Below are 26,930 nucleotides of genomic sequence, written 5' to 3'. Positions count from 1 at the left end.
CCGCGAATGCAGGCCGCTCATGGGGCAAGCTGACGTCGCGGACATGCGAGATGTCGCGGGGCCGGAGCGGGCGCGACAAACTGTAACACCTGGCCAGGGGGGTAAAGGGGAAGTAACTCGGCCACTTGAGCGTGTGGGCAGGGTGCGTGCTGGGCTGGCTCTAGGCCCGCAGAGTTTCTTTACGACGCGACGCCTACTCGGTGCCGCGCCCCCTGCTACGTGTGCAATTGTGGCCGGGAAGGCCAGCGCGCGCTTTAACCCTAGAATCTGGCAGCTCAGCCGTCGGTTGGGTCCTTGGTTCGTGTAAGCGCCCTCGGCCCCCCCCAAACCCCCTCGGCCCTGGCCATATCCTCCGAGCCTGTGAGCCTTTCCAAGCGAACACGCCCAACGGACTCCAGTGGAGCTCCAACCCGGCCCACACCCGGTCCGTTGCAGCTAACTGCAGTGGCAGACCAATGTGCACGACAGCACATGCGCGCCTCTCAAAGCCCCGCTACGCCCACGGCCCCGCCCCGCCACCCCAGCCACCCCCGCCGGCGCCCCCCTTGCCCTTGGCGCCCCCATGGACCTGCACGTGCCGTCGAGCATGCCAAACCTCATCAAGCCCCCGTCTCCTGCTCCCAAACACAGTGGCCGAGTACCATGCGACTCCCAGCCAGGCTGTGCCCCAGTTGTCCCAAGCGCCGCATGGCGCAAATCTGATGGGTCCACGCCCGCTCCAGGGGATGGCCTGGGCCAAGCCACCTGGCCACCTGGCCACCTGGTAAGATGCTTTATTCTAAGGGGGGGTGAAGACTGCCGGAAACTTGCCCCATCATCGATATCTACAGAGCTTAACCAGAGCTTCGCAGACGCACTTGTGCCCAGGTCCCCACAAGCAAGTCGACACAGCAAGTCGACACATGCGAGTCGACACGTGCGCTTCACATGGCGGGACCCTCGAGCGATGACGCGCGTTTATCACCCCAAGTAAGGGGTGCTGATGCTCACTGTCCATGAAACACATGACGCAGTGTGCAACGGGGTCCTTGCCAGGGGGTCGAGGGATTTCCATGAACGTGCAGAGCTGGCCCGGATGGCACAGACAGACCTGCTGTAGCACGACTGCCTGCTGTAGCACGACTACTGCTCCCCTTCCCTGGACTCAAGGCGTGCCGCCGTGCCGCCTGCTGCACCGCCGACGGTCTGCTTTCGCCCGGTAGGCCCCGGCAGGGCCCTTCAGACCAGGCCCCTTTTCACCACTGCAAGACTGGGGGTAGAACACCCGGCTGCCACCATAGGATCAGGAGCACCAGGCGGCCCACACGCTTGAAGGCACGGGGGTGCTGTTGTGTCGCCCCCTCTTCTTGGCGCTTTTTTGAAAGAGGGCGGCGTCTCGCACAGCGCACTGCCCCCCGGCACGGGGCGGCGTGCCCTGCCTGACTCCCGCCAAGCCACGCCAGCGGATGCTGCAGGAGCAACGTGCCTGCACAGGAACACAACATGGGCGTGAAGGGCATGGGCCCAACGCAATCCGCGCAGGACAGAACCAAGCTCTGCGAGCTGTGGTGCAAGGGCCAACATCCGCGGAAAGGTGTCACCAACTGGCTGGGGCACAAGGGCAGTGTGTGGAGATCGACAAATGCCGTTTGGGCCTTTGAGGCCGTTTGCTCCTTCTACCTGCTTCTGCAGTTCTGCTCCGTCCGATACCAGCGCCGTCGGGTGGCGACAGGCTCAGTACCAGGGACCCGCATGTACAGTTCGCGAGCAGGTGCAGGTTGGTCTTGTGGCACGCTGCGGCCCGTGTGAGGCGGTGGGGCGGTGTGGGGCGGTGTGGGGCGGTGTGGGGCGGTGTGGGGCGGTGTGGGGCGGTGTGGGGCGGTGTGGGGCGGTGTGGGGCGGTGTGGGGCGGTGGGGCGGTGGGCGATGAAGTGTACTGGGCAGAAGGAGCAAGCGCGCTGAGGTGAAGGCAAAAAGCAGCAAGAGTCGCCGGCAGTGATGCCCTGGGCATGGCATGAACGGCAGGAAGAGGATAAAACCCTCTTGTAGCGCAACGTACATCGAGCACCGATTGCTGGACCTCGCACCCTGTGTCCATGCCGCCGCTTCCGACGCAAAATGTATGATTGCACCTTGCCACCCTCCTACCCTTCCACCCATCGCACCTGCGCAGGTAACGTAAGTGACCTGGACTATATTGAACTGCAGCGTAGCGTTGCTGGTGCGGCGCAAGGATAGGGTGCAGCCTGTAACACGGAAACCCGGGGGTTGTCGGAACTGGAAACCCGGCACGGTCGATGCGAGTCAGCCGTCCCTCTTTTGACAGCAATGTTGCCGCGAGGGCTTGTACATATCTGTAACACTTCTTTTCCTCGATAGCTTTCTCCATGCGCTGAAGCATAGGCTAGCCAAAGTGCGCGCAACATCTTGAGCGCGCTGATGTCGGGCTCTAAGTATGAGCCACTTGCGACTAGCGCTGCGGAGGTAGAAGATGCAAAAGGGTACAAAGCGTTGTCGACGCCAGTGCAAAATGCACCGGTCCGAGCGTCGGTTTGGTTGCTGCTGGGCATTTGTGTGCTCTGGCTCACCGCCTCCAGCACCATCATCCTTGTTAATAAGGTCATCATGGTGAGTTTGTCCATCTTTCAAGGTGTGTGCGGGCGTCGCGGTTGCGTCTGGGCTGCTGGGCAAGCGGACACCCGCGCTCGTCCAGTCGTCCCCCAACTTCCCCCTCCCGTAAATTAAGGCTGGGCGGCTGAGGTCCGCGGCTACATCCGGCCGCCCTGAGACACGGCTGGGCGCCCGCTGCATCGGGTGGCACCCCCCTGCCTGGGTCCCGGTCCATTTCTGTTCCCACCCCCACCCCCTCGCTCCGTGCCCGCCTGCCCCACGTGCGCAAACCCGCGTGCCGCTCCCCCTCCCCATCCCCCAGGTGGACCTCGACTTCGGCTACCCCATGGCAGTAGCCGCCATGGGCATGGGGTTTGCCAGCATTGCCACGTGGGTTTGGTGCGACCTGCTGGGCATGGTGCCGCCGCCCGACAACATCACCACCACCTTCTGGCTGACGCGCGTGGTGCCTATCGGCGCCATCGGCGGTCTCACGCTGTGGCTGGGCAACACCATGTGAGGAGGCGGGGGAGAGGGGAGGGAGAGGGGGAGGGAGAGGGAGAGGGGGCAATGGCGCAGTATTGAGGGGGAGGGGGAGGGGGAAGGGGCAACGGCGCGGCTTTGATATGTGGCGCGACGGTGTCAAGCTGGCCCGGGGCTGTAGATCTGGGAATCCGCGGCGATATCAACACCAGGGCCGCTGGGAGAACCGTTAGGAGGGCCAGAGCGCGCGGGAGCCAGTGAGCGGCGGGGCTGGTGCCAACACGCGGCTGGGGGGCGCCCATGCACTTGCGGCGGTGTGCGTGCAAGGTCGGGGCCGAGCGGGCGCAACACGCGCACACACACTTTACCAAACGATGCACCCCCATTCAACCACCCCATTCAGCGGGTGTGTTAATAAGCACAAGGGAAGCAACTGGGTGTGCGTGTGTGTGGCTGTGTGCGTCGTCTCACGCTCCCGCAGGTACTTCTACCTGACAGTGGCGTTCATTGAGATGTCGCGTGCATCCATGCCCGTGCTCACCATGTTTGCGCTGTGGGTGACAGGTGGGTGCGGATAACAGCAACAAAGGCAGTGTGTTGCGAACGCACAAGGGAAATGGGGGAGCCGGCCGCAGCTGGTATGGGAGCAAGTGTGGCCGCGTGTATTGTGTCGGCTGTGGTCAGCGGCTGAGCACCCGACCCTGCGTGGTTGCCGCCCCGCCCCCCCTTCTCCCGCCCTGTGGCCGCAGGCATGGAGTTCCCCACGCAGCAGGTGGTGGCGGCGGTCAGTGTGGTGGCGGTGGGGTCGGCCATCGCGGCTTACGGCGAGGTGCGGAACTGGAGGGGGCGGAGGATAGAGGGCGGGTGGGCTGGTGGGCTTGGATGGTGGGCTCGGGAGGGCGGGTCAGCGGGGGCAAGTGGGGGGGGGGGGTAGCCATCCATGGGAGGGGGTAGCCATCCATGCAATATAGGGGTGGGGTTAGCTTAGGTGGGCTCGCTCGCACACGGACATCTTGGGCCGTGTTAGCTGCACATGGACGTCGTGGGCCGTGTTCTGGCATTTGCGACCCGTGCTGCTGAGCAGCACACTGCACTGCACACAGACACACGCACTGACCTGCCGATGACCGTGCTCCATCCCACCTGCTCATAACGGTCCTGCGACACTGCTGCTATTGCTGACACTACTACACCCTTAATTCTGCTGATACCGATACTGCTACTGCCGCTACTGCAGATCGCGCTGACGTTATTTGGTGGGCTGCTGGCGGTGGCCAACCTGTCCATGGAGAGTGTGCGCATGGTGATGACGCAGTTCCTGTTGGTGGGCTGCAACATGCACCCGCTGCAGGTGGGGGGTGGGGGGGAGGAGGGAGGAGGGAGGAGGGAGGAGGGAGGAGGGAGGAGGGAGGAGGGAGGAGGAGGGAGGAGAGTGTCATGCCACCAGCCACGGACCAGTGTGGCCAACGTCAGCAGCCGGAAGACACGGGACACAGGGGGGCTGTCCGTGCGGTGGGGTCGTGCATAGACTGCACTGCATCACTGCTACGTCTGGCACTTGTGGAAATGCCGAACCGCTTGCACACGCTCTGTCTCACACGTGCTCTCGCTCCTTCACTCACACTCACATACACACACACACACACACACACACACACACACACACACACATATACACACACACGCTCGCACACACGCTCGCACGCAGAGCCTGAAGCTGACTGCGCCCGCCACCACACTGACGCTGGTGGCCGGGTCGCTCATTCGCGAGCTGCCCGACATGCGGTCCAGCGGCGCCTTCGACATAGTGCGCAAGTGCGTGCGCCGTGTGTCACATAATCACAACGGGAGAGGGTCGCTTGATTGTGATGAGGGGACGTGAGTTCGTGTACATGTGTTTTGAAAAGGTTCGTGTACATGTGTGTGTATGTGTGTATGTTGGAAAAGATAGGGCAAGCGTCATGGCACTGCGTCCCATGTGCGCTTTCTTTGCTCTGCATGTTTTGCGTTGCTGAGCGCATTCACCCACCTCCTCACTTCCTGGCCTCCTCCTGCCTCTTCCTGCCTCCTGGTTCTGCCTCGTGACCCGCTGCCCGCTGCTGCTGCCCCCCGCTGCTGCTGCCCCCTGCTGCTGCCCCCTGCCGCCTGCTGCTGCCCCCCGCTGCTGCCCCCCCGCTGCTGCTGCCCCCTGCCGCCTGCTGCTGCCCCCCGCTGCTGCCCCCCCGCTGCTGCTGCCCCCTGCCGCCTGCTGCTGCCCCCCGCTGCTGCCCCCCGCTGCTGGCCCCTGCCTCCTGCCGCTTTCAGGTACCCGCTGCAGTTCCTCCTGGCCGCCTCCATGGGCCTGGTGGTCAACATCCTGGCGGTGCTCATCATAAAGATGAGCAGCGCGACTACACTCAAGGCAGGTGCCGGGGTGCGGCGGCGCGTGCACTGCATCACCCTTTTGGCGGATGCCGGTGAAGCACGTGACATTGTGGTGGCCGTGGGTGGTTGTTGGGAGTAGTCGTGCAAACAGGGCGCTCTGTTTGGCGCATGTCCTCAACGCACCAGCTACAGCTTGACCTCGGACGACATCGCCGATCAGCCAGTTTGATCACGTGATCTCGGGCTCATCTGACCTCATCGCCGCCTCGGCCGCGCTGCCTGCCTGCCTGCATCTGCCCGCCCTCAGGTGCTAGCTGCCGTGCGCGGCCCCATCGTGGTGCTGTTCGGCGTCATGATGTTTTCCGAGCACGTATCGCTGCTCGAGTTCTTCGGCTACTCCATGTGAGCGTGTGCATGCGTGTTACAGAGAGCACCCGGAAGGAAACACGCAAGCTTCGTGTGTGCGGTCGGGCGTTTATGTTTACGTGCGTGTGCGTTTGCGTTTGCGTGTATATGTGGCGTGTGTGTGGTGTGGGAGTGGGTTTGGGACGTTGCATCCACCCACACCGCATCACGCCGGCCTGCCTGCCCTGCAGTGCGCTGGCGGGATTCGTGTGGTACCAGTTTGCCCTCAGCAACAAGTCCGGCAAGCCCACGCCAGGCGGCGGCCACGTGCACCACCACGCCGCCGCCGCCAGCACCGCAGCCGCCAAAGCGGCAGCGGCGCCGCTTCTCGGGGGCGCCGCAGACTTGGAGAAGGGCATTGGCGGCGGCGCCGGCATGCGCGCGGTCCGGACCGCGGCCGGCGGCGGCACCTCGCCGTCAAAGGAGTAATTTGCGGATGGGGTGGCGGTGGGAAGCTTGTTTGTGGTGCTGTGGAGGTGCATGCGGGTTAGGTGCCGCATGCCTGAGACCAACGGATACGGAGTGGACTTGTGAGGGTGTGGTGCTGAGGAGGTGGTGGCGCCTGGATTCGTATGGACGGAGGGTGGGGACGGGCCGTGTGCCGGGCAGGCCATTGTCGGCGTGGAAGTGGGCTGCCTGGCTGCCAGGAGCGAGGGCTGCCCGGTCCTGTTCGCCGAGTTATTTGCTTGGTTGTATATGTGGTGCCCAGCGCGTATAGAGTGAGAGGGAGGATATTCGTGCATGGTTTAACAGAGAGAGGGCACAAAGGGAAGGAAAGAAGCAGGACGGCGCATGCGACGCGGTGCACGATGTGTGTTTCGTGCCGGCGTGGCGCCGGGGCAGATCACTGATTCGTTCATGAGCTTTATAGATGCTTAGTTCCGCATACACACTGTGCGTCCAGGTCTGGGGGGCCCTTCGGCTCAATAGTTGGGCGGGCCTGTTGCTGTCAACAGCTGTCAACAGCTGGGGGCCCAAGTGCGGCGCTACAACGTGCATGGAACGTTGGAGGTGCATACAGGCTGGTGTATAAGTTATTTGCTATCGATTGACGAGTGTGACGGACAGGCGCAGGTCGGGGATAAGGGGATTGCTTTGCCCTGGCCTCCTGGTGACAAACCGCACAGCCGCGCTCGCCGGCAAATACGGGATTCTTGGAACCGGTGGGACGAATTACAGAGGGACGAATCACGGAGGGACGAATCACAGGCGGGCATGCCTCATGGCCTCTCCCGGTCATGCTGCGTTCCTCACGCTGTGTACGGTCTTGAGTCTTGACCTGAGAGGGGGGCGGGGTATAAGGTATTTACTATCGATTGACGAGTGTGACGGACAGGCGCAGGTTGGGGATTGCTTAGATATGGGGCAACCACCAGCTCCTGGCCTCCTGGTGACAAACCGAACAGCCGCGCTCGCGCGGCAAAGGCGGGTTTCTTGGAACCGGTGGGACGGATTACAGACGGACGAATTACGGAGGGACGAATCACGTCGACCAGTGTCACCACTTAACTGACTGGGGCAGAGCTCAGCCCATCTCCCCCTGCCTACTGCGGTTGATTACGCCGTGGTGTGGAACGGTAGCCACGTGCATGTGTACCGTACAGGTATCCCCCGAGGGAGAAGGGAAAGATTGCATTAGTTACGACAATGACCAGGCGATGCGCGTCGTGAGCCATACTAAGGAGGTGGCGCAGGGCTGGGGCCTACAACCTTTCGGCGCGCATTTCAGTGCGTGTGTGTGACCTGTGCGTGCCGCAGGCCGTCGGGCGGTCGGCGCTCGACCACGCTCTCCCACCGCACCGGCACCCGTGCATGCAGGCCTCGGTGCATCAATAACAAGTGATCGTCTGTCTGGTCATCGTGCTGTTACAGCAGCGGGCGTAGTTGACTGATTGAAGGTCATCGCGCGCCCAACGTGTCGCGCCACGGCGCCACGCACACATCGAGCTGCTGCGCGGCCAGTCCCGCACGCATGCAGCACGGTGGCGCACCCAATCCCAGCTGGCAACCTGAGCTCCAGCACCGCCCTCCTTAACTACTCACAGCTACAGTGCTATACCCGTCGCGCCCACACACACGTCTGCACACAGCAACATCCATTGTAGATAGATGCGGCCCCACGGCCTACACGGCCCCGCCCCAGCCTGCACGCATCCACACACAGCCCACATGCTCCTCCGGTCCTCGCTCGGTCCCTACATGTCTGTGTGCCGAAGTACTGTGTGTCAATACCGGTATGCATGGGCTTATGTAGCAGCCGATCAGCCCCCCGTATTGTCATGAGTGCCGGGTGCGTCAAGGTCAGCGCACGCGTATGCAGGTGACGGCTCCTGGTATCCCGCGTATTGCAGCGCCTTGCCCTCCCTCCCTCCTTCCCTACCTCGGCAGCTCAGTCAGCTAGGAAGACTGGCCGCGCCCATGTGGTGGCACACCACACACCACACCACCGCGCTGGCAGGTGACGCCTCAGTGGAGAACAGACGCCGACAACCACACATATGAAGCTAGCTCCACTCAGGGTTTGCGGCGCGCCCGTGCACTGCACTGCGTCGTCCTCTTATCTACTCCTGCAACTCCCGCCCCCGTCGGTCGATTGAAAATGATAACCATGCTGCCCGCGCGTGTCCCCATCGCTGCTGGATGCGTTCCTTCGGCTGCCTACCAGGCGGCTGCATTGCACCGCACTGCCTTGCATGCCGTGTAGACAGCTCCACCCAGCAGCGGCTCTCTGCTACGGCCTACGTGGGCTCGTCGCCAGTGGACCGACCTTGGCAGTAGCATGTAGCGCTCTACAGGGTTGTGAAGAGTCAAAGGGCGCACAGGGTAATGGCACGGTTGGGGGCGAGTGGGCGTGCGTGTGCATAAGCGTGCACATGCACAACAGAGAGCCACAGTGGCGCCCGTGGGTCAGGTGTGGTGGGTGTGGGGAGTGGGTGCGGTGGGTGGCGGGGGGCGGGGAGTGCATACGGCACGCGCAATTGGACGTGATGTGCACGAGGCACGCACGCACACGCACGCACACGCACGCACGCACACGCACGCATGCGTACGCACCTACACGCACCCACCCACCCGCCTACCCACCTGCCTACCCACCCGCCCACCCACCCAACCACCCAAACGCCCGCCAAGCCAAACGCCCGCCCACCCACCTGGACAAGCAGGTAGACCAGCAGGCGGCAGCAGAACCCGGCAGCGAGACGAAGTAGACACATGTTGAGAGCAAGGAAAGCGCGTGCGGGGGAGGGCGGGGTGTGAATAGCGGGTGGGTGGGTGTGAGGGGACGACCAAGTGGGCAAGTGCGAGTCTCTGGTGGCCGGAATAAGCTACAACGATGATGATGATGATGCTGTGACAGCGATTTGTGCGGGAGGGGCGTGTGAAATCACAGTGGTGAGGCGGCTGCGGGCCAGCACGATGTCAGTGTGGTGACTGAAGACGTAGACAGGTCTGGGAGAGGACCTGGGTGCTGCAACAAGTATCCACATGCTCGCGTGAGCACGGCATGCCCACGACAGCACGCAACACGCACCACGGACAAACGTGGACGCATGCACATCCGCAGCCCACCGGCTGCGCAGTATTCCCGGCCCTGCCCGGCCCGGCCCGGCCCCGCCAAGCTCCCTCCGTCCCCCACGTGTTCACGGTCCCTCATCACCGCCACGGCGAACCATGTGTTGCTGCTCACCTGCCCGCTCTCTCGAGCAGAGTTATGGCACACCCAGGAACGTGGCCAGCTGCTGGCGCCGCTGCGGCAGATTGGTGGAGCGCGCAGTCGCCGCCGGGCCTCCGACCGCCGGCTCCGGCGCCGCCATGGCCTCGAACTTGACATCGTAGAAGTGCTCCAGCTCGTTAATGTGCGCCGCTGTGATGTTGTGCAGCAGGTCCGCCTTGCGCATGGGGAAGGGCGGGCAGGCCGGCACTGTGCCAGCGCCGCTGCCGCGCTCCTTCTTGAGCTTGACAAGCGGCGCGTCGGATGGGGCGGCCGCGTTGCTGCGGCGAGCCGCCTTGTTGTAGACCGCGTAATTGGACGCTTCCACCAGAAGATTGGCGGGCTGAAGACCGAGATGAGCGCGATGATGGATGAGAAGATTGGCGGGCTGAAGACATAGAAGCTTGGCGGGCTGAAGACAGATCAGCCCGCCAAGCTTCTATGTCTTCAGCCCGCCAAGCTTCTCATCCATCATCGCGCTCCCAGGTATGTCTTCAGCCCGCCAAGCTTCTCATCCATCATCGCGCTCCTCTCGGTCTTCAGCCCGCCAAGCTTCTCATCCATCATCGCGCTCCCAGGTATGTCTTCAGCCCGCCAAGCTTCTCATCCATCATCGCGCTCATCTCGGTCTTCAGCCCGCCAAGCTTCTCATCCATCATCGCGCTTACCTCGGTAAGTCCCCAGTTCTGGGGTCCTGGATGGGACAGGGACGGGGAAGGGGGGGGGACGAGGTGTTTGCAGGGGTGACGTCTAGTCAGCAGGCCGCGACACGTATTGGCGCGGAGTGCTGCCGCGCCCACGTCCGGACAACCGTCAACACCCCACCCCTTTCCCCACAGACCTCTCCATATGAACAATCTAAACCGCTCACCGGCATTGGCAGCCAGCGTCTGGGAGTCCTTCGCCAGCGTCGCGATGGTCTTGTTGGCCACAGGCACGCCTTTCGCTGATACACGAAGAAAGGCCAGGGCCGCAGCGTCAACAGCCCGTCAGGTTGTTCGGAATGTTTCACAAAATGCCCCTAGCCGTAAGGCTCACCCCGCGCGTCCAGCGCCTTGTAGCGCGCCATCTCGACGTCGGTGATGTCCTGGTCGCTGCGGGCAGCGACGTCCTCGACTCCGCCGTGCTCAATCTTCACGGTAAGCTCCTCGCTCAGCGGCGCGACGGAAGTCGGCATTGTCGGCCTTGTTCACGCAGTGTTTGGCACAATTGCAAGGTTTTCAGGCTCTGAGACAGCTGGAGAGCTGAGGTGCGTAAGTTATGCGTTTCTGGTTAGCCTTGGCCGTGTCTAATGCAGGAGTGCGCAAGGTAACCAGCTGGGAATCAGGCGCGGTCGCAAAATCAGACGCGAAAGCGGGAGATGAATCTTGGTCGGCTGATTTGCGTCTCGGAACGTGTGAATTTTTGCAATTTTAGAAATTTTCAGTCCAAGTCGGGCAGCGCAGCGAGCCGCACGATAATTCGGATCGCTTCCCTCGTCGTGCGGCGTCGGCGTACAACACCCACAAGGGTCCTTTATGCACATCTGTCAGCACTGCCCCGAAGCATACCTCTCCGCACTGCCCCGCCATCTCTTGGCTACTTCCTCGTTCCCCGTTTGCCCTCTGCGGTAGCTAGCCCGCCACCTGAACACTGCTCTTGCGGCGGGCAGGCGCCGTATGCCTGTAACTCCGCAAACAATCCCTGCGAACCATTCCCTCCCTCGGAGCCGCACGCTCGCCACACTCTTCTCCTGCACACTCACGCTCTGTTGCTAACTGCGCCTCGTGCCTGCCTCAAGTCCTTTCAAGTCCACGCCGGCAATCGTCAAATGTCTGCGAAAGCCTCGGCTCAGCACTTGGGCCAGAACCCTGGTCAAACGTCTATAACCTATCTTGTGGAGTCAAGTCAGGGGTCAGGTACGCGGTCTCTAGAAGAAAAGTCAAAATCAGTGACCCGGTCACGTGGGAGCGCAGTCACTCCAAACGCCCATTCCTCCATGACTACCGCTCAACCACACACGGACGCGGCTTAGTTGTGCTTGAAGCTGCCATCGCCGCCGTCCGAGTGCATCGCAAACTCCTTGGGCAGCGGCGGCGGCTGGAAGGGGTCCTCACTGAGGTCCGTCACCTGTGTGTTCGCGTGTGTTAAATTGCACAAGAAACGACACGTCAGTGTGTGTTTGTGTGTGTGTGTGTGTGTGTGTGTGTGTGTGTGTGTGTGTGTGTGTGTGTGTGTGTGTGTGTGTGTGTGTGTGTGTGTGTGTGTGTGTGTGTGTGTGTGTGTGTGTGTCGATACAACAGGCCGTCAGTGTGTGTGTCCATACAACAGGCCGCCAGTGTGTGTTTGTGTGTGTGTCCATACAACCGGCCGTAAGTTAAAATCCGCGGATCCAATGAGGCCCGGGATGAAAACATCCCAGTGGGAAAGCGCCCAAGCAAACCTCTCCTGAAGATTGGGCACTCAAACCTCCCTCTCGCAATCCCCATGAAAGCAGCTTGCGCCCGGGTGCCTGCTGCCTGTGTGTTTTTCAAGCACGGCGATGTCCCCCGCACAAGCCGCTCCCAAACAAAGACGCGCCCCCAAACACGGCCCCGCGACACTCGCCTGCTGCACAGGCGCGGGCGCCGGCGCGCTGCCGCCGAATAGCGACGCGAAGAAGCCACCTCCGTCGCCGCCGCTGGATGCCGCTCCGTCAGGGCCGGGCATTGCCATGCCGGGAGTCCCGGGCATGCCTGCGATACGCACGCAAGTCATAATACCGTGTTCGTGATGGCAAGGTTATGATAAGGTATGACGCAGCAACGACTCCGGGCCTTGTATTTCGTCTCATCCCGTCGTGATGGCAGCTTGCGCACCCAGCCCCGCCGTGATGAAGACTGCATGAGCCGAACAACACTAGGTACCCCCTCCCCTCAGGCCCTCCCCGCTGGACTGACGCCCGCCGCTGCGGCATGCCCACACAGGCACACAAACCCGACGAAAAGCCCCCACGTGACCCCCATCTAACACGGCTGGCACGGCTACCCGCAAAACCCTGACCAGGCTGGACGCACCTGGCGGCGGCATGGGGCCTCCGGGGCCCATACCCGGCCCGCCTGGCCCGCCCGGTCCCATGGGTTGCATGGGCAGGCCGGGCGGCGGCGGTGAGGTCAGTTTGGTGAGCGCAATGCCCAGGCCCTCGATCAGAGCCTGTGCACCAGCGGGAGGGTGGAAAGGAGTTGCGGTTGGGGTTAGAGTGGGCGTTTGCGGGGCAGAAGCGTGGCCAGTCGTCAAAACGCACGAAGCGTTGGGGCTGTGCTATCTATTGTTGTTGTTGGACGCCGACCGCCATGGGGCCGCCCGCCGCGCCCGCCCCGCCCCGCCCCGCCAGCCGCGCTAGTCACAGGCTCACCCACAGACCAAGCGCACACGCACACTGGAAACACAGCCTGCTGGATCTTGCCTGCTGGCTGGCTGGCTGGCTGGCTGGCTGGCTGGCTGGCTGGCTGGCTGGCTGGCTGGCTGGCTGGCTGGCTGGCTGGTGGCTGGCTGGCTCAACGGTGCTACGCAGCCACAGCCATTACCTCGATCCATTGCCGGGCTGCGCGCACCGTGCCAAACCCAACACCTTGCCTAACCCCGCCACGCCGGCTTAGCTCCCGGACGCCTCTAGCGCCCGCCCGCGCCCGGCAGGTCCTCCGCCACCGGCCCCCCCCTACACCCGGCGTGCGCCACGTCCCCTCCACCGCCTGCACGTTCCTCAACGCGCAGCGTCAAGATACGGTGCCCGGGCTATCCCACACTCACCCGCCTCGTCACCACGGCCCCGCCCAGTAAATGGGGCTTCAATTTCTCTTCTTCTCTTCCCCGTTCAACTCCCACCGCCGCCGCTACTCCCGCCAGCCCCAATTCCCTGCGAGGACCTCCCCCCTCGAAGGCGGCTACCGTCAGCACCGCCCACATGCGCAAGACCGAAGAGCTCATCGCCTTCTTTGCGGGATGGTTTGCTAGGAAACTGGGAACTCGGTGCATTTCGGGGATGGGACTAATGTCGCGTGCCACTCCGTTGTCAAGCATCGGCCACGCTCTCCTCCTCGCTCTATTGCATTGGGTTTGGTTTAGTTTGGGCTGGTATCTTCACCCCCCCCAGACACACACACTGCCACCACCCACCATCCGCCCCGCTCCCCACAGGCCCCCGCCCCACCACCCGCCACCAGCCCCGCCCCCGCCACCACCCACCAGCAGGAACCCTCCGAACATGGCGCTCTTGGCGGCGCTGCCCAGTCCGAAGCGGAGCTGCAGGAAGCCGCCCGTCATGGCACCCGCGCCGATGGCGTTCCAGGGGTCCTCCTGTGCGTCACGCAGGTGTGTTAAAGAGCACAAGGAAAGCATAGGAAGTTGTGTGTGTGTGTGTGGTGGTGGTGAGGGTGCGTGGCAGTGAGGATGTGGCAAGCGGTTGCCCTGGGAGAACCATAAAGGTTGAGAATGAGCAAGGGTGCGCAGTGGCCCTGCGGAAGGGCGCAGGCTGCGCGCGGGGTTGCCGTTGCCGGCAGGTGCTGCCGGCCGCAGCGCCATGAGCTGGCCTCCTTGGGACGCCACCGCAAATGGTGCCAGGGCTTATGAGCATGCCCGGCTGCCGCTGCTTCCCCAGTTCAGTTTCCTTGCGGCGCAATGCACTGCCGCTCGACCCCATTCCAGCCCCCATCTTGTGCCTTCACGTGCTCAAGCAAGTCTTTTCACCATCCGCTAATACATCACGCCCACTGCTCGCTTCACCGCCGGCACCCGCCCTCCTGCCCCGGCCTTCCTGCTGCTACACCTCCCAACCCACACCTCCAAACGCTGACTCAGTCTCACCTTCTTGCGCACGTACTGCAACGAGCAGTCGAACAGCGCGAACGTGAGACCCCAGTTGGCGAAGCTGCCTCCCAGGCGGGGAGCCTCGCGGCGCACGGCCTGCAGTTGCGAAACACAAGCGCGGCGAGTGACATGTCACCTCGGGTTAGGCACGGAAGGGTAGATACGGCCACACGGGACACGGCATTCGTTACGTGCACTGGGCTGGTGTGAGTGAATGGCACACGAGCGCGAAACCGCAGTTATGGGGGGGGTGAGAGGGCGGGTGGATGCAGCAGCGCGCAAGGAGCCGTGCGTGACACGCGGGGGGTATGCGTGGCACAGACTCCCACCCCACTGGGAAGCGTCCGCAAGCCCAGGCCAACCCCGCGCTTTCTAGCAGGCCAAGCTCTCTCGCGGTCAAGGCATTACTCGATGCGTAGGATATGTGCAACTCAGTCAAGCCTCGCGTGGGCTCAGCCCAGCTAAGCGAGTCGCGTGTCGGCGATCGAGCGAAAGGCGCTGATGATCATCCTCTTTGAGCTTCTCGCGCTTCTCCCGTGCGCTTTACGCAACGTTCATCCCATTTTCTCCCAATTGGGCGCACCTCAATGGCTCCTCGCGTGCGGTAACCCGAGGGGCTGTTCCTGGTGCCTTTTATGAGATGCCAGATGCCGCCGCCCACAGCACCCATCGCAAAGGCTCCACCAATATCATTGAGGATACGGTCAGGGCACGGCTCGCGCTTATGATCCACCATAGGCTGCCCCTGCTGGTTCGGGGCGTGGGCCATTTCTCCTACCACTCGCTAAGTAAAACCTGAGCAGAAGGAGATCAGATGGATAGCTTGGGCCACGATGGTGCAATACGCAGGTGTAGGGTAGGAAGAACGCGCACGTTGATTGATATCGCAAGTCCGCTTTACGTGAGCCGCTGCCCCTCGCGACCAGAACCTAAATATCACTCAGAGTGAGTGCTCAATGCGCCGCAGGGTTGCATAGGTAGGGGGGTCTCGTTCGGGAGGGTTCTTGCATGAGGATGCCCATTCGGCTTAGTAGTCCTCAACGAGTGCTTGTGCCTCCGACAGGCACATTATTGACAATACATTACTTTTAGTAGGTGTGTTTGCACATATATTTTCTACTGCATCCGAGTGCATTGCAGCCGCCGACGGTTGTCGCCCGCCTCGCGCAATTGAAGCGTCCTGCAGCTGCTTCGTCACAAAACACGTAGTGAAGCCACTGGGTATGTTCTGAGACTGTCGCAGCCCTTTCGGCGGGGCCAGAGCCACCGAGTAGCGAGCGCAGACCAGCAGCACTATGGGCTTTGAAGGCCGGGGCGGAGGCTTCGGCGGCCGCGGGCGCGGCCGTGGTGGGGGCGGCCGCGGCGGAGGCGGTCGCGGCGGAGGAGGCCGCGGAGGACGCGGTGGCTTTGGAGGTCGGGGCCGGGGCCGGGGAGGCCCCGGCGGGCGCGGCGGTGGGCTAGGAGCACGCGGGGGCGGCGTGGCGAAGAAGGGTGCCGCTGCAGTGGACGGCGGCAAGAACAAGAACCGCTCCATCAAAAACACAATCCGTGGCGTGGAGCGCCTGCTGAAGCGGGTGAGTGGGTGGTGACCTGGACTACAGGGGCAGGCTGCTGGGGCCGACTGCCGGGCGTCCCGGCTGTGTGGGGCCCGGGTGACCCCACCCCCAAGCCCCGGCCCCCGCGCCCCACACCCCACGCCCCCCTCAACCCGCCTCTTCCCCCCTCAGGAGGGCCTGGACCCGCGGGTCCGCGCCGCCAAGGAGGCGGAGCTGGCGGAGCTGCTGCAGCAGCAGGCCGCGCACGGGCGCCAGGAGCTGGAGCGCAAGTACGCCGTGAGGTACCACAAGGTGCGGTGTGTAGGTGCGTTGTGTGTGGCGGTGTGCGTGGCGGTGTGCGACACCCCCCCTGCCCGCGGCTACCCAGCGGGGGTGTGTCTGGCTGTGTTTCGATTAATTAAAGAGCAAAAGTTGGATGAGGGAGATGCGGTGCTGTGCGATGTGCGTCAAATGCGGTGCGAGGCGGCGTTCCAAGGCCAGGGGCCGGTGTGGACTGCCCTGGCGGTTGGACAGCCAAGCATTACGAAACCGTTCTTCCCGCCGCACAGGTCAAGTTCTTTGAGCGTGTGAAGCTGGAGCGAGCTATTAAGAAGCTGGAGCGAGCGCTAGCGGACGCGGCAGGCGGCGGCGCCGCCGCTGCTCCCGCCGCCGCCCCGGCGGCCGCCAAGAAGGCCAAAAAGGGCGCAGCCGCTGCCGCTGGTGCTGGTGCTGGTGGTGGCGGCAGCGAGGACGGCGAGGAGGACGGCGAGGAGGAGGAGGTGAACGACGACGCGGAGGCGGCGCAGGCGGCGGCGGACGTGGCGGCAGACCCGGTGGCTGCGGCCGCCCGGCTGGCAGGGCTGAAGGAGGACCTCATATACGTGCTTAACTTTCCCAAGGTTAGTTCTATTGGGTCCACATCACAGGGTCCTTGTTACAGGGCCCGTACTGGATTGGTAGGCAGCGGGTATGGATGTGGCGTGCGCGACTGCCCTGACCCAACCCACGCGTCACCCCAATACCCGGCCATGTTGGTTTCGTTGCAAATGCTGTTTTCGTTCCGCCTCCATCCGCCACGCCGCTCGCCGCTCGCCGCAATGCACGCAGGGTGAGAAGTATGTGTCCATCATCAAGAACGCGGAGGAGCCGGAGGCGCAGGCGCACCTGGAGGTGAGTGAGAGGGGCGACTCGTTCCTGTTCCTGTATGGGGTCGTCTGTTATGTGCACGTGAGGTTGTGGGGGTTGATGCGCTTCGCATGTTGCGTTGTATGGGTCTGCGGTATATGATACGTGCCGTAGAACAAGCGGGCAAGGTTTGGGGACCCGACTACGGAAGGCGACGTGTGTTTCGTGTGACAGCGTGCAAAGAGGAGGCAAGGGCCCTGATGAAGCTTACCCGAAAGGGCAGTACAGTTGCGAGCGGCGCCCCCGAAAGGGCGCTGCGCTGAAGCAGCATAATTCCAATGGATCCTTCTGAGCTCTTGACACCTCTGGCATCAGCTGTAGAAGTAATGCGTGTATGTTGCTTGAGTTGCGCCTTCTCATTTGCGACGCACTTGCACATTCCAATGGTTAATGGGCACTGATGAAGCTTACCCGAAAGGGCAGTACAGTTGCGAGTACATCCCGCAAGGGTGCGCGCTGAAGCAGCAAAATCCAATGGATCCTTCTGAGCTCGTATTTCCCCACTTGAATAAGCTGTGTCACACCGTGCATTGATTTGTCGCCTCGCACACACACACATGCATACCCCGATGGTTCAGGGCTTTGATGAAGCTTACCCGAAAGGGCAGTACAGTTGCGAGCTTGCCCCGCAAGGGCACGCGCTGAAGCAGCAAAATTCCAATGGATCCTTCTGAGCTCTTGGCACCAGCGGTGCTGCGCCATGCAGCCAACACCCTGCCACAGCGTGCGCCTAACTTGCACGGCTTGTCCACAACAATTTGTCCCCACGCATTGGCACGCATGGGTTACACACCCGCTGCCCAAGTTCCGGCCCTGATGAAGCTTACCCGAAAGGGCAGTACAGTTGCGAGCGACGCCCCGCAAGGGCGCCGCGCTGAAGCAGCATAATTCCAATGGATCCTTCTGAGCCGCCGCGTCCGCCGCATGCATGCCATACCGGCATGCTGCCTGCACCCTCATCGCAACATGCATTGCTCCGGTCTTACGCCAGACTGACATAGTCTGGTTTGTAATCCTGCGCGTTGCCTGCGTCCTGGCAGGCCGAGCGCGAGCGGCTGCGCGCCATCGTCCGCAAGCAGATGGCGGAGACAGCGGCGGTGACCGAGGCGGATGAGGGCCGTGCCCTACTCGGCGACAAGGTGGGCGCCGGCAGGGCAGCGCCGCAGCAACACAGAGCAATGCGCATTGCATGCGGTGCTTCGCAGCCAGCCAGCTAACTGAGTTCTTGTCAGGCCGTGACTGATGTTACAGATCTCAGTTGCAAACGTACCGCACTTACCGCAATCTACAAAACATGTGCTTTTACAGGCGCTCCCGGCCGTGGCCGCGGCTGCCGCCGACAAGCCCAGCAACAAGAAGGCGGTCGCGGCGGCGGCGGCGCCTGCAGCCAAGGCAGCCCCCGCCGCTGCTGCCAAGGCGGCCCCGCGCAAGGGCGCGGCGGCTCCCGCGAAGGCGGCGCCGGCGGCGGCTCCCTCGCCCGATGCGAGCGACGATGAGGAGGATGCCGACGATGAGGAGGACGATTTCTTCCTGGGCGGGTCCGACGGCGAGGATGACATCGCCGCGGGCGCAGCCGCGGCGGCGAAGGGCGCGCAGCCGCAGCGCCAGCAGCCGGCCGCAGATGACGACGACGACAACGACAAGGAGGAGGATGAAGATGACGAGGATGGCGAGGAGGATGAGGAGGATGAGGACGAGGACGACGATGAGGACGAGGAGGACTTGGAGGCAGCGTATCGGCCCGCGCCGGCTCCAAGGGGCCCACCGGCCAAGAAGGCACGCGTGGAGGCGCCCGCACCAGCACCAGCTAAGCAGCGGCCCGCAGCGGCGGCGGCGGCGGCGCCCGCGAAGGGTGGCAAGGACGGCAAGCCGGGCAAGCACGTTTTTGCCGCTGTGGCTGGGAGCGAGGATGGTGCAGAGGAGGACGATACGGATGACTTCTTCCTCGGTGAGGGCGAGGAGCCGGAAAATGGCGAGGAGGAGGAGGGTGTGGCGGCGGCGGCGGCGCGGTCAGCGCAGGCGGGCTCCAGGAAGCGCTTCTCCTCCGGAGCTGGGGAAGAGGAGGGCGATGAGGAGGATGAGGATGGTGGGAAGGGGTATCAGCGCAACGGCGGCGGGCGCGGAGGCCGCGGCAGTGAGCGTGGCCGCGGCAGTGAGCGTGGCCGCGGCGGCTTCGGGCGCGGCGGTGGGAGTTACGGGCGCGGTGGGCGAGACGGCGGCGGTGGGCGCGGTGGCTTCGGGCGAGATGGTGGCGGTCGGGGCGGGCGCGGGCGGGGCTGGGACGGGGGACGGGGCGGTGGCCGTGGCGGGAGAGGTGGCGAGGGTGGCGGCGGCCGCGGAGGCTGTGGCGGCCGCGGTGGCGGACGGGGCGGTTTCTCCGGCGATGGTGATGGTGGCGGCCGCGGAGGTTACGGCGGCGGCGGCGGCCGGGGAGGCTTTGGTGGCGGCGACGGAGGCGGCGGTCGTGGCGGCTTTGGTGGCGGCGACGGCACGGGCGGCCGGGGAGGGTTTGGAGGCGACCGTGGGAGGGGAGGCCGCGCTGGCTTTAGCGGCGGGCGGGGCGGGGACAGGGGGCGGCAGGCAACGCCGCCGCCGGCGGACAAGCAGCCGCTGCGGAAGCGCGCTGAGGGCGGCCGCAAGCGCCGGAAGTAGAGCGCGGTGATGGTGGGTTGGAACAGACAGGATGGCCGCCACATGCGTGCAGCATTTGCGCGTGTGCGTGTGTTGTTTGAGGACCAGCAGGGGTGCCCCTGAGGACCAGGCAGGTCGCTGGTGAGGCGTGATTGCGGCTGAAGAGAGATGGATTCGGTTCGTGTTGCGCAGCTGTCGGCTGGCCACTGGCTGGAGGCCTGAGTGTTGGGCATAGCTTTCACATACGCAGCATCATTGGCAACGACTGAGTGCCAACAGAACACTGCCGCGGGGAGATACTGGAACAGTGCCTTATGTAACAAGTCACTAGTGCGCACACTGCAGACGCAGATCTTCTATACCCCGTTGTGCCAACCGGCGCATCAGGCCTCAGATGCCACTCCACTCCTGCCTCCTGGCCTTCACACTACCGTACTCCCTTTCCTCCGCACCACACATCTATCAGGGCACGCAGCAGCAGCACTGGCACACCGCACACGCCTCTCACAAATGCTCCACCAGGATGTCATAGCTGTCACAGCTGTCCTGCCCCTCCCTGCTGGCCGCCCTGGCCCTCATCAGTCATCACCGGCGCATGGCGCCCAGCCGCGACCGCCCGCGCGGTGTGCTGCCCGCGCCCTTGGCCTCACCGCGCCCCGCCTTGCCAGGCTTGGGCTGCGGCGTGGGCGCCGGCGCGGCGGCCACTGCGGCAGCGGCGGCCATGCGCGCCTTCTTGCTACCTCCGGCGCCGCCGCCTGCAGCAGCGGGCCCCTGCTGGATGGGGTCCGCGACGTAGGAGGCCTTGCGCACGCTGCAGGTGGCGGTGGGGAGGTTGGAGGGAAGGTTGTGAGGAAGTGGGGACATGAGGGGATCGCCGGACGCTTGGATGGTCGCGTTGTGTTCGCAGAGCAGGCGAAAAAGGAGAGAAGGACACCGCCGAGCTTACACACGCCGGGCGACACACGCGCATCTAGGAAGTGCATGCAGACGCCACATAACACCCACCGGCCGCCGCGTGTCTTCTCCCGGTCCCGGTCCGACTGCTGGCTGTCAGCGATGTACACATTGGGGGCTGCAGCCGCCTCGCCGCCGTCGCCGTTGGAGTCGCGGCCGCCGCCGCCGCCGCGGCCCGTGCTCTTGCCGGCGCCGCTCTCGCCGCCGCCCGTCACGTCGTCCCCTGCGAGCACGTGGCGGCAAGCAGCATATGACAGCGTGGCCATTACGGCATCCTCCGGCTGTCTGCCTGGCACTGAGACGAGCACGTAAGCACACAAGGGAAGGCACGGCAGGCGGCGCACAAGACATTGCAAGAACCCCTCCTATCAGTGGGCAAGAGGCCAAGGATAGCAGCCGTGCACGCACCGGCCTGTTCGCTCTCCATACGGCCGCCGCGGCTCTTCAGGTCCCGGTCGCGGCCCTCCGACTCCCCGGCCGCCTCCTGCCCCTCCACCTCCATCTGCTGGTCACGCGAGCGGCGCCGCACATCCGCCCCCTCCTCCTCTTGCTCTGCCACAGCCACAGCCACGGCCTTCGGCGCCGCCTCCGGCGCTGCGGCGTTGGCCGCGGCCCCGCCCCGTCGGCGGCTGCCGCGTCCGCCCGCGCCCGCGGCCTGCGTGGTCGGCTCAGCTGCTACTGGTGCAGCGGCTGCGGCGGCTGTGGGATCCATGGTGAGTCCGTCCATGCGCTCTGCCAGCATGGCGGCGGGGTCGTTGTCGGCGGCGGCGGCGGCAGCGGCAGGTGGCGCGGCGGAGTCGACTCCACCTGTCGCCTGCGAGGCAGACAGTTGACAGCGTTAGAGGCAGTGTTGAGCAGTGAGGAGTGGGAGCTCATGTGCGTGTCACCCCATAAAGCTATCGAAGTGCCACTTGTCTGTTGTTTCCCTCTTGCCTTCCGTCTTCCTCCTGCTTTTTGGTTCTTTTGATGCCATGCGCTTCCTATCACTCTAGGTGTGAGAGATGCATGTGCGCCCACACGCACCTTGGCGTCCGCCTGCGGCGCCGACAACGGCATGACAGTCGCCGCCGCCGTCGCGGCGGCTACTGCGTTGACGCGCCATGTGGACTTGGCCCCCGGCACCGCCACCAGCACGCCCTGCTCCGCCAGGCGGCTCACGTAGCCGCCCAGAGCGCCCTGCGATGCGAGTTGGGTGTGATGTCGTGTGAGGTTACGGGGGCAGCGGGCGTCTAGCATTGGTGGCGGTGGGCTGCAGTAGTGGCATGAATGCATTCCAGCCATTGCTGCCAATCCGATTGAGTACAGCCCCGCCGATCCCGTTCCATCCAACTCATTCTCATCCAGCCTACCCGATTCAAACCACCCAGATCACCAACCAGCCAGCCAATATTCCCCTCGAAGGGCGCGCAAGGACCCACCGCACCGCACCGCTCTGCATCACATCGCACCGCACCGCACCGCACCTGCGACATGTGTGCGGCGAACTGCCTGCCCAGCTGCCGCAGCGACACCTGGTTGCGGCCGGCGCAGTAGTGCACCACCGCCCGGTAGTCGTCCGTGGCCTCCTGCGGGCGTAGGGTGTGGTGGGGGGGAAGGGAGGGAGGCTGAAGAGGACACGGGCGAGGAGGTCGGTGTGTGATGGACGCAATGGAAGAGAGGGGCGCAAGGGCAGCAACCGTGTGAATGGCGCAGACGGGCAGCAATCACACAAGCTGGAAGGAAGGCCCTCACCTCGGGCGCTTCGGTCACGTCGTCGCCGTCACATGCTGCCGCCGCCGCGGCATCCGCTGCGCCGTCCACATCCATGCAGTCAGCGCCATCGCCAGCCGCCTGCACCTCCGCCTGCGCGCCGCCCTCCTGCTTCTCCTGATGCTGCTCCTCCTGCTCCTGCAGGGCCTGCATGGCTTCGCCGTCCATGCCCTCGCCCACCCCTGCGCCCTCCTCCTCGTCCTCCTCGTCCCGCCGCTGCTCCTGCGTCTGCTGCGTGACCTGCGACGCCGGCGGCAGGCCCACCCCCTCGCCCTGATCACCCTCACCCTCTTCGCCCTCCGCCTCGCCGTCGCCGCCCTCACCACCCTCGTCCCCGCCATCGTCGGCAGTGACGCCAGCGGTGCCGGTGCCGGCATCGCCGCTGCCAACCGAGCCCGCGGAGGGCGGCGGCGCGCGACCGTGATGCAGGAGCAGCTGCTGCTGGGCGTCCGCGGCGTCGCCGGCACCGTCTGCGGCACCCGCCGCGGCTCCCGCCATCAACTCATCGTCTGCGAGGGCCACGTAAGGCGCATGAATGCCAAGCGCCTCCCAGAAAGCATGGCGGGTATCAGGCACTTGCAACACGAAGAGATAAGAGTTACCAAGACGCGTGCGGCGCGCGACTCCACACAAATAGCAATTGCCACTCACTCACCGGCCTCGCCCAGATTGAGGTCGTCATCGCACGAGTCCAGAGTGGACTTGACCTGTGCCGGGGGCAGCAGCGGCGGCGGCGGTGGAGGAGATGGCGGCGGGGGCTGGTGCAGCGATATGCGCTGACTTATCGCAGCGCAGTGGAGATAAGTCTAGTTATTGCGACGTAACTGCCGTGTTGCGTTAGAGTCACGCACGGCGCAGGACGCTCGGGTACGTGCCTGTGCATGGGGCCGAACCGAGCTGGGTCTTGTACGCGTCAGGAGCACACGGCGCCTTATCTGCCGTTGTGCTTCTGTACTGTATTTCGGATCGTCCCTCTGCCGGGACGGTGACAACCCACCCGCCCCCCCTGGTGCCGCCGCGGATTAATGTGGTGGCACCCGTGGGCGCTGCGGCGTGCGTGGTTGTCTGGACTCTGCTGCTATCAGGCACTTCACACATGCGACACACCCAGTACTGGCAGCACTTTCGGCCACTAGTGCAACCTCAACACGGGCGGGCTGGGGCGGGCACGGCGGACTTGGTGGGGTTATCGGGAGCTGCGAGGCCGGAGGTAGGAGGCCGCTGAGGGCCACGAATGAGTTGCTAGGCCGCTTGAGGCATGAGTGGAGGCTATTGTCGGTTTGAGAGATTGGGATTGTCGTTTGGGGCCGTGGCGGTTTGTAACGCTACACGGCAGTAAGGAGTCAATAAGCAGGAGGCATTCACGGACTCTCGGCAGTGGACTGTGGCATCACGCGCCCTGCATCAGCGGCCGTGGTTGGTGGGGTTTCGGTGCCGTACCTTGAGCGACACGGCGTGGTGGTCGGTGTTGACGCGGCCCACGGCCATGGAGAAGGGCGAGCGCTGCAGGCGGAAGGATGCGGAAGAGGGGGGAGGGCGGCGTTGAAGATGTGGAACAGCCGGACGGGAATGATAAGAGGCACGTGTGTGTGCTTGAGGATTGGCCGCATGCGTGTCGCGACACATGCCGGACGCCTTGCTTGGCTTGTGCCTGTCTGTACAGCCCCACCGTGCCTCCTCACTTTGCCACTCTACCATCCCTGCTGTGCTTGCCATAGCCATCCCTCCCCCCCCTGCGCTCCCCAGGAGAGCCTTCGTCACCATATCGCGTACTCACGTGGAAGTGGCCCACGCCGCTCTCGTCCACTGGCACGAAGTACGGCGGCTCGTACTCGTCGGGCGTGTGGTCCTGGTACGTCAGCTTCATGAACAGGTAGCGCTAGGGGTGGGCCAGGGAGGGGACAGGGATGCGGGCGAGGATGAGGACAGGACAAGGCACGTGAGGTGCGCGGTTGTGCGGCGTGTGGGCAAAAGCAAGCTAGCAAGGGGTTTTGCTTGGCTCGTCAAGCACAACGGGATGGTGAAATGGTCGAAATAGGGAGGGGCCGGCCGTGGTGTGCGACCCGCAAGGCCACCTGCAGTGACTGGCCCATTCCGACTTTGAGCGATTTTGGCCACCATGTCATAAGCGAATGCACACCCCAGCCCCGTAAGATCCGCAATACCGCGGCCTCCTGGTCTCCTGCTGCTCACCTCCGCCGGCACCTTGTCCAGCGTGCGGCACACCTGTACCAGCATGCGGATGAGGCGGCACACCTGGTAGCGCACCGTGCTCAGGTCCGTGCCGGCGTCCTTGCCGGTGCCGTCCTGCGGGGGTAACGCCGGGGTAATGAGGGGGTAACGAGGGGTTAACGAGGGGGCAATGAGGGGGAGTTGAGGTGGGGGAGAGCGTGGGGAAAGGCGAGGACAGGGCTGTGCGCAATCTAGGCGTTGTCGAAGGGAGGGCGCGTGCCCGACCCACATCGCCCGCATGCCTCAACCCAGGAACCATCACGCTATCCACCCCATGCCCCCAGAGGCACAGTCTGTACGCAACATCGCCCGCATCAACGGTACCCGACCCACATCGCAACACGCCTCAACTCTCACATTAAAAGGCAGCCCGATCCTGCTGCACCCCAAACCGCGACCTGTACACACCTTCTGCCTGAACTGGCCCTTGCGCTTGCCGGCGCCGGCGCCCGCCTCGCCGCCGCCCTCTCCGCCGTTGGCCGTGGCGTTGACTTCCATGGCCACGCGGCCCTCCTTGTAGCGGAAGGTGAAGATGTACTCCTGTGTGCTTGTCGCATTCGCATTCGCCAAAACAGCAATGCAGGTTCAGGTCGGCATGCAGGCGACAAAAGGTGGCAGGGGCGGGCAGGGCACGCGGGCAGGGGGGCACGCAGCCTTCGCAGACCCGCCCGAGGCCCCTGAACCTCCGTCCATTCCCATCTACCGTAACCTTACAGCTGCACCCTACTCGCACCCCTACGCAGTCCCGCTCCCTCCGCAACTCGAGCCCCTGCCCTGCCGCGTCACACACCCCCGCACCTCGAGCAGCTGGGTGCCCTCGGGGTCGGTGCTGATGCCGAAGAAGAGGTTCTTCAGGTAGCCGCGCTTGATGGAGTCGTACACGCCGCCCTCCACCCAGTCCACCTGGGGAGCGAGCGGATGGGCGGGGGAGGCAGCAATGGTGCGCGTGAGGATAGCGAGGAGGGTTCTGGTAGAAGGGTTGTTTGGCGCGCCGCCCCAGAACGCAAGCACAGGAAAGGGCGGATGATGGAGGCGGTAGTGTGAGGACAAGGGGTAGGGGACTCAGGGAGGGGCTCTTTGGCGCGGCAGCCGGTGAGAGCGAGGAAGAGCAAGCATACCTAAAGGGTGGCCCGGTGCCCGGTGCTGCTGGTGGCTGTGCAGCAGGCACACCCAATCCAACCCTAGGCCGTGGGCCGGCACGCACACGCACCAGGCGGCGAGACTCGTCACACGTGGGCAGCAGCATCTTGATGTGCATGTCTGCGTGGGCGTGTGGGGGTTAGAAGAGCTAGAACTCTCAGGCGCAGACCCACGCAGACCCCACCAGCGTAGCCGGCACGCGCTAAGGCACATACAGCCTCCCTGAACGGGCAGCCCCAAGTGGGTAGCACCCACCACATCTTCATTCTCACCCACCCACCCACCCAGCGCCCGTGCCCAGCGCCCCACCCACCGTCCAGGTTCTTCATGTCCACGCCCTTGAAGCTCTTCTCCGGGAACAGCCCGCGCAGGTAGGAGACGTGGAAGATGGACTGCCGCAGAACAGCACGGCACAATACAGAACAGGACATCACGAGACAGCGTTTCGAGGATACCAGTAGCAGCTGGGACGACTGTCAAGCGATGTGGGTCGCGGTCAACTGGGTCAACGTGAATGCATAGGCCGGAGGCACAGCAGCGTTCCTTTATGCACACAAGCGAGAGCACTCACCACCCGCAGCAGGCAGCGCACGAGCTCCAGGCTTTCGGTGTGGCTGATTGCCAGCTGCGCCTGCGCCTGCGCCTGAGCCGCGACCTGTGGCCGGCCCTGTAGGTTACGAGGGAGCAAGTGAGCGCTTTCGGTGCAAAGCGCGGATGTGGCTTTCAAAGGCGGGCCAGCGCGCAGCGCTCCACGAGACCAATAGCAGCAACAACCGGCACCGCACCATTTTGTCAGCGGTCCAGCGCCGCGCTGCTGTCAAGCGCACGAGTTGAAGGCAGCTGCAGGCCGAAAGTTGTCAGAGCCGCGCCTGGAGCTGCGCGGCAGGGTTTGAACTGCGCGAAAGCCGGAGTCGCCTGTTCGTGCGTAAGTCGCTGCGCGGTCAGCACAGTGCAGAGCTAGTGGTCGGCTGTACCGGAACGTTCAGGAATGCTGGACTGCAGCGCAGCGATGCTTGAGGCCGGCGACTGGGTTGCGGAAAGGCCTGCGCAGTTGGTCTGCTTAGTCAGGGGCTTTGGATCACGAGCGTCATGGTTTTGCTTTGCACGTGGTGGTGTGTCAAGCAGTT

General features: G+C 64.1%; 5 protein-coding genes across 6 annotated transcripts; 2 read left to right on the top strand and 3 right to left on the bottom strand.

The window, feature by feature from the left end:
- Window positions 1–2,339: 2,339 nt before the first annotated feature.
- On the top strand, window positions 2,340–7,688 carry CHLRE_10g452750v5 (uncharacterized protein). Its single transcript, XM_001698475.2, has 9 exons — window positions 2,340–2,607; window positions 2,912–3,105; window positions 3,554–3,636; window positions 3,822–3,901; window positions 4,310–4,423; window positions 4,781–4,887; window positions 5,377–5,473; window positions 5,744–5,838; window positions 6,033–7,688. Exons 1-9 carry the CDS (start codon window positions 2,605–2,607, stop codon window positions 6,268–6,270), a joined length of 1,011 nt encoding a protein of 336 aa, XP_001698527.1. The 5' UTR covers window positions 2,340–2,604; the 3' UTR covers window positions 6,271–7,688.
- Window positions 7,689–7,695: 7 nt separating this feature from the next.
- On the bottom strand, window positions 7,696–10,899 carry CHLRE_10g452700v5 (uncharacterized protein). Of its 2 annotated transcripts, XM_043066992.1 has the most exons (5): window positions 10,592–10,899; window positions 10,425–10,499; window positions 10,222–10,247; window positions 9,530–9,896; window positions 7,696–8,630 (listed from the first exon to the last, which is right to left on the bottom strand). In XM_043066992.1, the coding sequence occupies exons 1-4, from the start codon at window positions 10,728–10,730 to the stop codon at window positions 9,552–9,554; spliced, it is 585 nt and encodes a 194-aa protein (XP_042920389.1). In that variant the 5' UTR covers window positions 10,731–10,899; the 3' UTR covers window positions 7,696–8,630; window positions 9,530–9,551. The 2 variants fall into 2 exon arrangements, with proteins under 2 accessions (XP_042920389.1, XP_001698343.1); XM_001698291.2 differs by lacking the exon at window positions 7,696–8,630 and having other exon boundaries at window positions 9,288–9,896.
- A 46-nt stretch (window positions 10,900–10,945) lies between these two features.
- CHLRE_10g452650v5 (uncharacterized protein) lies at window positions 10,946–15,312 on the bottom strand. The gene is made up of 6 exons (XM_001698290.2): window positions 14,961–15,312; window positions 14,375–14,473; window positions 13,757–13,867; window positions 12,589–12,724; window positions 12,140–12,267; window positions 10,946–11,662 (listed from the first exon to the last, which is right to left on the bottom strand). The coding sequence occupies exons 1-6, from the start codon at window positions 15,144–15,146 to the stop codon at window positions 11,564–11,566; spliced, it is 759 nt and encodes a 252-aa protein (XP_001698342.1). The 5' UTR covers window positions 15,147–15,312; the 3' UTR covers window positions 10,946–11,563.
- A 157-nt stretch (window positions 15,313–15,469) lies between these two features.
- On the top strand, window positions 15,470–20,060 carry CHLRE_10g452600v5 (uncharacterized protein). The gene is made up of 6 exons (XM_043066991.1): window positions 15,470–15,951; window positions 16,105–16,224; window positions 16,482–16,811; window positions 17,020–17,082; window positions 18,138–18,236; window positions 18,406–20,060. The coding sequence occupies exons 1-6, from the start codon at window positions 15,673–15,675 to the stop codon at window positions 19,747–19,749; spliced, it is 2,235 nt and encodes a 744-aa protein (XP_042920388.1). The 5' UTR covers window positions 15,470–15,672; the 3' UTR covers window positions 19,750–20,060.
- Window positions 20,061–20,077: 17 nt separating this feature from the next.
- On the bottom strand, window positions 20,078–26,889 carry CHLRE_10g452550v5 (uncharacterized protein). Its single transcript, XM_043066990.1, has 16 exons — window positions 26,589–26,889; window positions 26,375–26,470; window positions 26,117–26,195; window positions 25,874–25,923; window positions 25,462–25,566; window positions 25,072–25,203; window positions 24,625–24,738; window positions 24,209–24,310; window positions 23,872–23,934; window positions 23,087–23,138; window positions 22,414–22,940; window positions 22,146–22,247; window positions 21,706–21,858; window positions 21,091–21,496; window positions 20,734–20,905; window positions 20,078–20,539 (listed from the first exon to the last, which is right to left on the bottom strand). Exons 1-16 carry the CDS (start codon window positions 26,589–26,591, stop codon window positions 20,314–20,316), a joined length of 2,382 nt encoding a protein of 793 aa, XP_042920387.1. The 5' UTR covers window positions 26,592–26,889; the 3' UTR covers window positions 20,078–20,313.
- Window positions 26,890–26,930: the final 41 nt, after the last annotated feature.

Source organism: Chlamydomonas reinhardtii, chromosome 10 (assembly GCF_000002595.2).
Source record: "Chlamydomonas reinhardtii strain CC-503 cw92 mt+ chromosome 10, whole genome shotgun sequence".
NCBI classification, from domain to species: domain Eukaryota; kingdom Viridiplantae; phylum Chlorophyta; class Chlorophyceae; order Chlamydomonadales; family Chlamydomonadaceae; genus Chlamydomonas; species Chlamydomonas reinhardtii.
Note: the sequence above shows the minus strand (reverse complement) of the source record. Positions and strands in the feature narration are given on the sequence as shown.